Here is a 12,684-nt window from a genome sequence, read left to right on the forward strand (position 1 = left end):
GTTATCTATATTTGTGGCTTATTCCCTTCTAGGATTGCCTTCACCACCTCCCAGCTTTTAAACAACCTGAGCATCTGTTCCCTGCCCAGATATTTCCTGATATCTCAGAGTCAGGGTTGGTATTTTTACTGGGGATCAGCCTACCTGCCCACTATCCTTATCATTGTTTCCCCTGCTCTGGACTCTGAACTCAGCCTGTTCAAATGCACCATGGTCATCTACACAAGGCCTCCCTCCCAGATGCCATCCCTGGGGCCCTGACTCTGAACAGTGTACCCATCGAATATCAGTCTTTCAGAGCCAGAAGGAACATAAAAGACTGAGGCTCAGAGGAAGGGAAAAGACTTGCCCAAGGTCACACAGTAGCTTAATGGCAGAGCTATGACTAAGAAGCCAAGTCTCCTGACTTCCAGCCCTGGGGCTGTCTCTCCTCTCCCATACTCAGAGGGCAGCTAGGTGGTGCAGTGGATAGAGTACCAGCCCTGGAGTCAGGAGGACCTGAGTTCAAATCTGGCCTCAGACACTAGCCAGCTGTGTGACCCTAGGCAAGTCAATTAACCACCATTGCGGCGAAGGAGGAGAAGAAGGTTTGGTTCTAGGTTGCATCCTTTCAATCCTGTCAGATTTGGGTCAAGCATCCGCCAGCCTTATTGGCCACAACCTTCTGTGTAACAGACCACCCAGTACCAACTTCCCACCTGCTGTCCTGCTTCCTCCTTCCTGCCCTCTGAAGGCGTGGTGTTTCACAGTGCTTCGGCCCTCACATCCCACAGGAGACAGCCATAGCAGGTACCCGCCCACATCCTTCTTCAGCTTCCCTCCCATCCTCAGCCTCCACAGGTCTCCAGGACTCACGTCTCTCCTCCCTGCTTGTTGAAAGTGCAGGCTAAGGCTACCACCTGATTTGTAGCCCGGCTGATGACAGGGACACAGAGCATGGACTGCAGCTCACATCCCACGAGGCTCTGCAGCTGTGTCACCTCTTCCTGCAGAGTGGGAGAGCACGGCTGAGGGGGAGAGACCCTGGAAACCTCCAAAGACCACAGACAACAACAACTTCTATTCTCCGGGTTGGGAGTTGGGAGATCTGAGTTCTATTCTCAACTCAGCCTCTGACTCTCAGTGGGACCTTAGACACATCCTTGCCCCTCTCTCTGGGCCTCAGTTTCCCCTGGGGGACATGAGAATGAGGCTAGCTCTGTTCTCCTAGAGGCAGCTGGGAAGCAGCAGGGGCAGGGAAATGGGGGAAAGCTTTGGGTATCCTCTGTTTTCTTCTTCCTGGGGCATCAGGAAGGTGGGGGAGTCTCCTGCCTGAGGGAAAAGCAGCTCCACCCAACCGCACCCCTCCCCCAAGTGCATGCCCAGGAGCTGTCACTCACTGAAGTGAGGTCCTTCAATGTGATGGATTCCTTGTTCTTTACCACCTGGCCCAGGCTCCCCACTGTCATCTGTAAGGAAGGATGATAGAAAGAGGAACAGAAGGAAAGACAAAGCAAGGGAGACACACACACACAGCAGGAGGATGCAGGGGGAGGCGATCCTAGTGACAGAGGGCGAGGGTGACTTGGTCGTGGGGCAAGGCGAAGAAGATGCCTCCATGCCTACTCCCCAGCTGTCCCCAAGCAGAGAGCTCCAGGACCCTTCCTCACACAGATCCTCTCCCTGCCTGGAAAGAACCTCAGACAACACTCAGAACCACCCTATTCATCCCTGGAGCTGAGAGACAAGGGGGACAAACCCCAAGGCACTCCCCAAGAGTTCCTGGAATGAACAGTACCAATAGATCAGAAAACAGATTAACGGATTCTAATACGTCTTTAAGAAAGAGAGGGCTGGAGAAATGATCAAAGAGCCCATCTCATCCTGGTAGCCCCTTCCCCACCAAAGGACTCCCCAAGAGGTCCCAGATAAGATGCTCAAACAGAGACTAGTAGATAGTAAGCGGACTTAATAATTAAAAAAAAAACCTATGTCCCAGGAGATTCTAAAATACCCCAAATGGCCCTGACAAAGCCCAGTAGGTCACTAAGGGATCCCCAAATATCCCCAGCAGATCCTTGACCAGGGATAGGGAGCCAGAGACTCACTGGAAAACTGACTTCTTCTCCAAGCACTTTGTCTCCGATGACCTATGAGGCAGAGAAGAGGGCAAGGAGCATGGACAAGAGGTGATTAGTGTTAGAAAACAAGTAGTAGTAAGCACTGATAGATGCCCCCCCACCCAGTGTTGTCATAGCCTTTGGCTTCTATCCCTCTGTCTCTGTCTCTCTCTGTCTATCTCTGTCTCTGATTCTCTCTGTCTCTCTCTGTCTCTGTCTCTCTGTTTCTCTCTCTGTCTCTCTCTGTCTCTGTCTCTCTCTCTCTCTCTCTGTCTGTCTGTCTCTGTCTCTGTCTCTGTCTCTCTGTTTCTCTCTGTCTCTCTCTGTCTCTGTCTCTCTGTCTCTGTCTCTCTGTCTGTCTCTCTCTGTCTCTGTCTCTCTCTGTCTCTCTGTTTCTCTCTCTGTCTCTCTCTCTCTCTGTCTCTCTCTCTCTAAGCACCTACCTGGCAGGAAAGCTGAAGGTTATCCTCTGAAACAAGGAGGAGGCAGCAGGTTGAGGACTCAGTCTCCTGCTGCAACTAATGAAGGAAGAGGGTACAGCATTAACTCTAGGGCCCCAAACAAACCCTTTCCCACCTATTTAATCAAAGGGCCTCTTGATTCTCCTCCTTTAGGGAACCTTCGTTGTTTAACCTACTTCTATGATCTGTCTCCTCTTCGGGCCAAGAGTTGACTCCCCAAATGCAGGGTCCCTGTTGTCCCCCCAGATCAGGGGCTCCCAGAATTGGGCTCTGCCCTTTCTTAGGAGAGGAGCTTTCTGGCCCTCAGAGCCTCCTGAGGGCAGGACCTCTGAATTCCCTCTCAGACTGGAGGCTTCTGACTGTTTCTAGCTCAGGAGAAGGGGATGGAGATGGAGGGGACCAAAACGGAGATTTGGAGGGGTGGAAGTGGGGAGAGCAATCCAACTCACATAATGGAGTACTTTGAGCTGAAGGGAAGAGGCATCCAGGTCATAGAGCTCCCCTGTAAGGGGCCGGGAGCCAGGCTTAGGAGAGGTAGAGGTGAAAACCACCCCCACTCCCCATGCTACCAGCCTCACCCCATTCCATGGGATCTTATCCCATTCATCTGCCCCAAACCCCACTTATACACACACACACACACACATACACACACACACACACACACACACACTCCCCAAGCTCTGGGGCCTAGGGTCTGAGATCTATTTTGCAAACCTGATCCTCCCCCCTCACCCCTTGTCCCCCCATCCCATTCCAACCCTCCCCACTGCCTCACCACACAGCTGCAGAATCCGGCTGTCCAGGTCACTGTAGCCACCTGTCCCAATAGGCATGGCCCCATCCGGCCGGGCCAGCGAAGTGGGTGGGGAAGAGGGCTCTGGCACCGGCCGGGTATGGGGCTGACGCTGCTGCAGGGTCCGAAGCCTCTTCAGGGCCACTAGGGTCTGGAGGGAGAGGCTGGGAATGAGGGACAGAACCAGAGGCCCCAAGCACTGGCCATTCCCATTCCTCCCTTCTAGACACCCCCATCCCTATGTGGACAACACCATCCCTCCCCTCTCCCAGGACCCCAAGAATCTTGCAAGAAACTTGAGAGTGTGAAGTGACCTCAGGGAGGCTGGTGGCCCAGACTGAGGAAGGCAGTCACCCAAGGGTATACAGCAGGTCAGATACACAGCCATTGTCTCCTGACCTTTTCCCCAAGACTCTTTCCCCTGAACATGGCATTTTGGGGTACTGACCCCCACCCTCTCCAGCCTTCCCCCTCAGACATCCTCACACACACTCCCACCCATTTTGTACTATCCAGGCTGCCCAGTCTGAAGACGAAGGGCTGGGTTTCCTGAGAGGCGCAGGCCCCAGCATCCTTCTCTCCCAGGCCCCACTCACGTGCTTCTCTATGGCCTGCAAGCTCTGCTCATCCCCCTCGCTGAGTTGTGCACAGTGTACCTGGAAGGACAGGGACCCCTGCCTAAGACGGTCTGCTCTTTCTACCCCTCCCTCAGGAACTGCCACCCCACAACACATATATCCCCCAAAAACCCTGAGAATGGTCTCCCCTAGTCCCCCACTTCCATCCTATAAATCCTCCTCCCAATATTCAAATTAATCCCATCTACTGAAACCTTCCAAGGCCAATCAAGAGAGATAATACTAACACTCCCATTTAGTGCAAGTAGTCTTATCCCCATTTTACAGATAAGGAAACTGAGGCTCAAGGTGAAGCGACTTGTCTAAGGTTGTACAACTAGTAAATATCCAAACCAGCATTTCATTCAATTCAATGAACAGTTTTGTAAATCAACTATCAGATGCAAAGCAAGATGCCAACCGACGACTCCTAATTTTAATTTAAAGATTCTTATCAGTGCCTCTGACTCTTCTCCTTAATGCTCTTCTCTAATTTATTCAAGAACGAACACCATTCCCCTCTACACACACACACACACACACACACACACACACACACACACACACACACACACACACACCCCACCACCACCACCATGTCCCTCTGCTCATAGCTGCACTACTCAGGAGAAGGCAAAGCATCCTCTCATTGGCACACCTGGTACGTTTGCACCTGCCAGTCTCTCTGACACTTGCTGACCTAGAAATCACTGTGGTCTCTGTGTTTGTCTCTAACTGAAAAACCACAGAACCACAGACTCAGAGGGCATCCAGTTCAGCCTCTCACCTAGAGCGGGATTACCCACTACAGCACCCCTGGGGAACGGGCCTGGGGGTGGGGAGAGAGATCCTGCAGCCTCTACTTGGTCACCTCTAGTAATGAGGAGCTCACTCCCTCCAGAGGCAATCATTCCAAAATGGGACAGCTCTGATGGGTAGATCAGATCGGTCTTTGTTACATTGGGCCTTATGTATCTTCTAATAACTCTTTTCTGTCTCTAGCTGGACACTGTTTCTAGCCCTGCCCTTAGGAGCCACCCAGAACACCCGAAAGGACAAGTGATATAAGATAGTTTCAAATCCCATTCTACTTACTATCCGTGTGACCTTTGCTGAACCCTTCCCCAACCTGGGCTTCAACTTCCTCACCTGTAAAATGGTGCGGGTGGAGAGGAAGGGGGAGCCCGGACAGCAGCACAAGAGCTCCTCGGGTAACTGTTTGAATAAGTGAAGGCAGCTAGCTTGTCTCCCTTAAATCTCCCCTTCCCCAGGTTTAGTAAGTACAGTTTCTAGTTCCTTCTGTCCACCCTCCCATAGCCTGCTCTCTCACTATCCTGGTCACTTTCCTCTAAATTCATTCTAATTTATCAATGTCCTTCCTAAAATGTGGTTCCCAAAATTAAATACATTATTGCAGATGAGTTTTGACCAGAGCAAAAGATAACAGGACTATCACCTTCCTCCTTCTGGATGCTGCTTTTATTCATGAAGCCTAAAGCCACGCTAGCTCTTGTCACCCCCTCTGCCATACTACTGTGAAGAAAGGGACAAATCCAGGACTGTATACTTGAGGCTACAGAGTGCCTTTCCTTCCTCATTTGTTTCTCTCTCCTCCCCTCCATGTCCCCCAGCCTTTCTCCTTTGATTCTTCTTCTTTCTTCCATGATTCTTCCCAGAATCACGAAGATGGAATATCCAATGTGCATAGGGAGCCTGCCCCCAGACAAGGGGGTATTCATCTAGCCTCCCCATGAAGACTCCCGGGGCCAAAGGACTCACTTCCTCCCAAGAAGGCAGCCCAGTCCATATATGAACAGCTCTAATTGTTAGGATACTGTATTCCTGCCATCGAGCTGAACTCTGTCTCGGCAGCTTCCCCTCACTGCTCCCAGTTACAGCCAAGTGGAGCCAAGCTGGATAAGTGCAATCCTCTAGGGTCTTTCAAACACTTCACCCCCTCCCTATTCTGATGAAGTCACCACTCTCCAGGGGTCCCCCCTCCAAGCCCCATCTCACCTTCATCCCAATATTCCTGCAGAATATGTGGCCCATGCTCTCCCCAAGAAGATAAGAGGAAAGATGGGTTGGTCTCCGTTTTTATACCCAGCCCAGAGGCGTCCCTAGCCACATTAACACCGAATTTAACACAGTGCACTCTTTAACTGCTGCCGAGAGTAAGGACAGACATGATCAGACGTGTGCCAAATTAATCTTCCTCACCTACAAGTCTGACCTTGTAACTTTCCTGCTCTGGAAACCTCACTGACTCCCTACTCCCCTCCTGGCTGGGATAAACAAACTCCTTAGCCCAGTACTCAAAGTCCTGTTCCCAGACTGCTCTGCGATCTCACTTTGCCAGTCCTCCCTTTTTGACATCCCTCTGTCCGGCTGAAGGGAGTTTCCAGATCTCATCCTGTTCTCTCCTCTCCATGCACAGAATGCATAGGCATTCAGCACATCAGGAAGGCACTCCCTCCTCTTCTCCTCTGACATCCTTCTCTTTCTTCAATGCCCCAGGCAAGCACTGTCTCTAACATGGAGCCTTCCCAGGCCCATCCAGATGAGAGTAAGCTCCAACTCCTCATATTGCTTTGCCTCAGACTCTCATAGAATTAGAGAATCTCAGGGGTTGGATGAAACTCCAGATGCCATATAGTCCAAGTAGTTCCTGGGCAGGGATCCCTGACACATTGTCCTGGACCAGGCATCTGGCATCTGCCGGAAGACCTCCAATGATGGGGAACCACCAACAGTATGAGGTAGCCCATTTAAAAAGTACAATGGGCTGGATTTGCCCTTATCACACCCCACCTCATATCATCCTCATCTGTGTGCTTCCCTGGCTCTCTTCAAGTCCCAGCTACAGCGTCACCTTCTACAAGAAGCCCCTGATGCTAGTGCCTCCCTCTATTGATCAGCTCCAAGTTATCCTGCATAGGTCATGTTTGTACGTGGTTCTTCGCTTATTGTCTCTCCCTTTAGATTGCGAGTTCTTTGAGAGCAGGGACTGGCTTTTGCCTTTCTGACTAAATGACTGACTGATCCCCCCCAACTCACAGCACCCTAACAATACTAGTCTTTTTTTTTCCCCAGCACTTGACACGCAGTTGACCCTCACAAGAACCTTTAGTGGACGCAGGGTACCCAAATACTCTCATCATTCTGCTGAATCCTGAATGTGGTTATTCCCTCTAATGATGTTGATAAAAATCTATCCCTGCCTGTCCATTCTAAATGACTCTTACCCATGTCTTCCTGTAAGTTCTCTACAGGAAGTCCACCCAACATGCTGGTAGCCTTCCTCTTAACAATGCAAGGATATCATCAGTGCATGTGTATTGTCTGTTGGTCAGCCTGCACCCTGCCCTATGACCAGGCCATCTTCTGACTCATACATTTCTTTGAGGTCATCCTTTACTATGATTCCAAATCCCTCCAGTGTAACGTGTTACAGCCAGGGATATTCAGAAGCCAGCTTGTACTTGCTCTTAAGAGCCAACCACTAAACTTTCAGTGTGAGCATTTTACACCTCAGAAATCGGCAGACATTACCAATCTGGGCTTGATTTATTGTTTTGTTGATTGTAAAGATTTAAGAAAGTGATGGAGAAAATGAAAATAATATATATTAAACTTTAAAAAGATAGCCTGCAGTTCTGGAGCACGCCCCTGGTCACAGCCCACTCATAGCCACCATGTCCCCTTTCATTGCCTCCTGGGTGATCTTCAATTTCAGATCTTCCAAAACTGTAGCAGCCCATAATTTGAAGCCATCCAGCATTGAGGAGATGGGCACTACATGCATATTTTACATATCTTTTTAAAAATAGATTTTTATTCTCTGTTTTAAAGATAAGGAAACTGAGGCTCAGAAAAACGAAATGGCCCACCCATGGTCACAGAATGTCAGGGTCCAGATTCGAACCTGGGTCTCTCCTGACTCCAGATGTACTGTGATTTCTACTGCTTCTCTGAGAGCTGGGCCACAGGAGACCTCAGAACAGGAGTTCTTAACCTTTTTTCTGCCCCAGACCTCTTGGGCAATCTGATGAAGCCCACAGACCCATCCTTAGAATAATGTCTTCAAATTCATAAAATAAAATACACAAGATTTACAAAGGAAACAAATTATATTGAATTACAGTTATCAACATATTTTCAAAGCAGATTCATGGACCCCAGGTTAAGAAACTCTGCCTTAGAGATAACCTGTCTCATTCTGTAGAGGAGAAAACTCAGGCCAAGAAAGAAGGGACTTACTCAAGGTGATACGGGTATTAAGTCATTATATCACATTAGTCCAGGCTACCGGTTGGGTTCAAATCCCAGATATTTGTGACTCTGGATCCAGTGTGTCTGAGGACAGGGCTTATGGCTTACTTCATCTTAGAGTCCCTATCACCACTGCTAAACACAGGGATCTGTACTCTGTAAACATAATGGTTTTTGACTGAGGTGTAGAAGGATTCAGATAAGGAACTATGGCCTGGAGTGGTCAAGGATGGCATCCTGGAGGAAGTGAGATTTGAACTAGGTCTTAAAGAATGAAATGACTCAAGAAGGGATGGAGGGGGGCATTCATGGTAGAGAGACAGCTTGAACAAAAGCATCAAGATGGGAATGGGCCTGGTATGAAGAGGCTAGTCTGATTGTCTACAAGGGATGCAGGAAGAGAGGATACTAGAGAGGATAGGGCCAGACTGTGGAGAGCCTCAAATGCTGAAGAGTATGAACCCTCTTCCAAAACAAGCCACAGCAGGCTCCTCCTGTTCAGGAAAGGGATCCGGTCAGAGGTGACCAGAGGAAGATGACTTTGGTCTGGAATACAGAAAGATGGAGGGGGAGATGCTGAGAAAGAGGCTGCCATAGTCACTGTGGAGTGATGGGAGTTAAGGCCTGGACTTGGGAGGAGCAGTGAAGGAAAGCTTTCCCTTTCCTCCTCACCCTCCCCTCCCTTGCCCCAGGGATGGTTAGTGGGTGGGGAGGGGATAGAGATGGCCTCTTGGTGGGCACCATCTGTGACTCCTCCAGGAGCAGGTGGCTGGACCAGGGATTGTGGTGATACCACAGTCTCATCTGCATGTGATTTAAATACAGTGCTGGGCTCGTTCCAGCTAAGATCTTCTCTTCTCTTCTTTGCTCAGCTCTAGGCCTCCTCTCTGGTACCAGATCTCCTAGCCAGGGCAAAAGGAACAAGCCTAGAAAAGGTGAAGCGATAAAGTGGGGCCAACTTAGGGACCAAAGTCTTGGCCCAATCAATCAATCAATTGACAGGTTTCTTATTAAGCACCTACTGTGTACCAAGCCCTGCAGATGCAAGTGCAAAGAATAAAACAATCGCTACTCACAATGAGCTCACATTCCAATGCCCCACAGCCTTTGGTATCTGTGTGACAATAGCCAGCCACTCACAGATTTACAAACAGAGTCACAAGCAGACACATGGAGAAACACTGATGAGTGTCCATGCAGCCATTCACACACAAGCCCCGACTGTATATACACACACACACATACTTAGGTGCATACACAGATTCATGCAAACCAACATTTATACATACCTTGGGTACACACAAACATATTCATACAAACACATTGAGAAGCAAATACACAATCATTCCCAGACCTGCTCACACACATGCACACACACACCCCTAATATGCATAAAGGCCATATGTGAATGTGTGTGAGAGTACATGTCTGCATATGTGAGTTTCTGAAAAAACGAGTGAACAACAATGCATTTATTAAGGTCTTACTACATGTCAGGTGCTGTGCTAATCACAGGGGTACAAACACAAGCAAACAAGAGATTCTATACACCCAAGGAGCTTACATTCAAGTGGGTGAAAACAACAAATGAAGGAGAGCTATGAAACAAGGAGGGGGTGGGGAGTGCACATGGCAACAAGGTTTGGGAACAAGCAGGGAGCTTTTCTGTGAGAACTTGTGAGTGAGTGTGCATTTACATTAGGATGCCTCATATGAATGCACATATACACACATAAGTATACACAGAAAAACTCATTTATACAGACATTCTCCTATGTACACTCACATATACACACTCAGAAGTACACACAAACACATACACATACAACTGCATTCTCATGCTCACACAAGTCCTCAAACACATTAGAGGACACCAGCGTGCATGTACATGTGCATGTACACGTGCATGTACACACACACACACATCCCCAAATACATCCCCACCCTCACACATCTTCACACTCAAGCACTAAATCATACATAAAAGCACATAGACACACACATTTCCACACTTTTACTGATCCTGGGATACAAACACACGTTTGAATGCATTCACATGCTCCCCAGCTCAAATTAATGGGAACAGACCCTCCTGCAGAGCTGAGAAGCCAAGCACTCTCTGACGTTCAGAACAGCAGCATTCAAGGGGAATTCCTGTATCCAGAGGGCCTGGGGCCCATCCCACTGGAGGCAGCCACTCTGAGCTGAGCACAGCCCTCCCCTCCTCCTGCCTCTCCCTGGTCCAGACCACGGAACTTTGGGGCCAATTGAATTAGCTCAACAAAACAGTACAAGTTTCACAGCCAAGGGACACCAGAGAGATGGCCTAAAAGCAGAGTCAAAGGATTAATGAAATAAAGCTGGGAAATGACAGGACCTTGGAGCTACCAAGATCAAGGGTCTAGGGATGAGATCTGGAAGGGACCACAAAAATCATCTTGTCAGTCTCCTCATAGCAAAGCCAGGATTCAGACCCAGATCCTCTCATTGAAAACCTAGAGCTCCTTTCACTATGTCAAATTGACTATATTACCTTTGAACAAAGAAAGAATGTTAAGAGTGTAGAAGGGCCTTAGAGATTATCTCCTTTACTTTACAGAGGAAAAAACTGAGGACCTGAGAAGGAGAGGGACTCCTGGTCACACACGTGGTAGATCCAGGCCTCATACTGGCTGCCACACCCCAATCCTTATGAACATAGAACTCAGTTTCCAAAAGGCCTTTGACAATCTATCGGGTTCAGTCCCCAGTAGTCAAAAGTCCCCAGGTCACCAGGGGCTGAGCTGACAACCTGGCTCTTCTCCACCCATCTGGGCCTTTCTTGGCCTCTGTCATTCTATGCTAGTGAGAAAAGTCACACAGCTAGAGGATGCTGGCCCCATGAGCTGGAGCAGCCAGTGCTGCAAGGTCATTATCTGGGCCCCAGAATCACAGAATCTCAGAGTTAAGAAGAACTTTACCAGAAGGCATCTAACCAATCCATTCCTGAACAGGAATTCCCTCTCTACAATATTGCCAACAAATGGTCGTCTGGACTCTGCTTAGAGAGGCCTGGCACATAGTAAATACTTAATAAATGCTTGCTGATTAATCAATTGTATGACTGACTGAAGGAATTCACTACCCTTCAAGGCAACCAATTCCATTTTTAGACAGCTCCCATCGATGAGGCTTAGCAGTAAGTGCCAAAGGAAAGAAAGAAAACCTGTTGGCAAGAAGAGAGGAGAGGGTGGGTAACTCTCTCCTGCACAGACCTACAAAGAGAGTTTTCTAAAGTGATCAAGAATATAATCACCTCCTCTATGCTCTGGGTTCAAATCCTGCCTTTAGCTTTTACTGCTTGTGTGACCTTGGACAAATGACTGAAGCTCTCTGGGCTTCATCTGTAAAAGGGAGAAGCTAGATAAGACTATCTAGACTAGATTCCTTCCAGCTCTGACATCCTAGGAGTTCTATCTGCTTACCAGAAAAGGTTTTTAAATCCCCCAAGCCTCCAGATAATCCAAAGACATCTTCCATTTACCTTTGGAATGAGTCACAGCTGCTCATTCCAGGTACACACAGCTAGGTTAAACCACAGGATAATATCTTTCCCACAGAAAAGGTTAATTGAGCCCAGGAAGGGGTTAGAAGAGTGGCCTGAGAAGGAAAGAAGGGCAGGGGGCTGGGGAAAATGCTGTCTCTGGATTCTAGAATGCCAGATATAGCAGCATTTGAAAACAAGCTACGAATCTCTCTGGCGGGGATATAGAGGAGAAAAACTCCCAGGGTTCTAGTATGGAAAGTCCTCCATGCTACCCGCCTCTAATAGGAAACAGGGTCCGGGGTGTAGGAAGGCAATGGTTTTTATCGAAGGATACCAGAACAAAATGGGCCCCTCCCCTCTAGAGATCTAGGATGGAATGGCCAATACATCAGAATTCTAGTATGGAAATCTAAGACAACTGGGCTGGCTTCCATCTTTTATAACACTCATTCCAAGAGTTTTCAAGAATCCAAGAGAACTCCAGATTTGGCTTCCATTTTCTGTTCTGTCTCTACCCCTCTGTGTCACCCTCCTCATCCCCCAAATGTAAGAAGCCTTTTCTTGGTCATGTCTGTGTTGGTAGAGTGCTTGGAGATCCTCTGAAGAAGATGTTAAAAGCATGAGGAAGGACAGTTTATTGAGCTATATCAGGAATGACAGGATCCCTCAGTCCTGGGACTGGACAGGACCTTGAGAGGTCATCTAACCAATCCTTCTGCCTCCAGGCCAGAGGACAAAGGGGAAAGAAGAAGAGATAAAAGGAGCAGGCCCTGTAGGGTGACATGGCTAATACAAACACCAAAATGGGTTTGCAGAGAAAAACCTACTTAGAGGAACAGAAGCTTATTGGCTCACAGATAAACAGTCAAACGTAAACACCTATGCAGGTAGGCCAAGATATAAGCTGGATCTC

The 12,684-nt window shown here is 48.5% G+C and overlaps 1 protein-coding gene across 2 annotated transcripts in view; it reads right to left on the reverse strand.

Annotated features, from left to right (window-relative positions):
• PDE2A (phosphodiesterase 2A) overlaps positions 1-12,684 on the reverse strand; it is a 170,488-nt gene that overhangs the window by 27,274 nt on the left and 130,530 nt on the right. For both annotated transcript variants that reach the window (XM_020989647.2, XM_020989648.2), the window contains exons 7-13: positions 3,953-4,012; positions 3,339-3,507; positions 3,010-3,062; positions 2,543-2,617; positions 2,088-2,129; positions 1,380-1,448; positions 856-986 (exon numbers count right to left, since the gene is read on the reverse strand). In XM_020989647.2, coding sequence (XP_020845306.1) covers positions 856-986; positions 1,380-1,448; positions 2,088-2,129; positions 2,543-2,617; positions 3,010-3,062; positions 3,339-3,507; positions 3,953-4,012 — 599 coding nt within the window. The remainder of the gene's footprint in view (positions 1-855; positions 987-1,379; positions 1,449-2,087; positions 2,130-2,542; positions 2,618-3,009; positions 3,063-3,338; positions 3,508-3,952; positions 4,013-12,684) is intronic.

Source organism: Phascolarctos cinereus, unplaced genomic scaffold (genome assembly GCF_003287225.1).
Source record: "Phascolarctos cinereus isolate Bilbo 61053 unplaced genomic scaffold, phaCin_HiC Scaffold_726;HRSCAF=1367, whole genome shotgun sequence".
In the NCBI taxonomy this organism is placed as follows: domain Eukaryota; kingdom Metazoa; phylum Chordata; class Mammalia; order Diprotodontia; family Phascolarctidae; genus Phascolarctos; species Phascolarctos cinereus.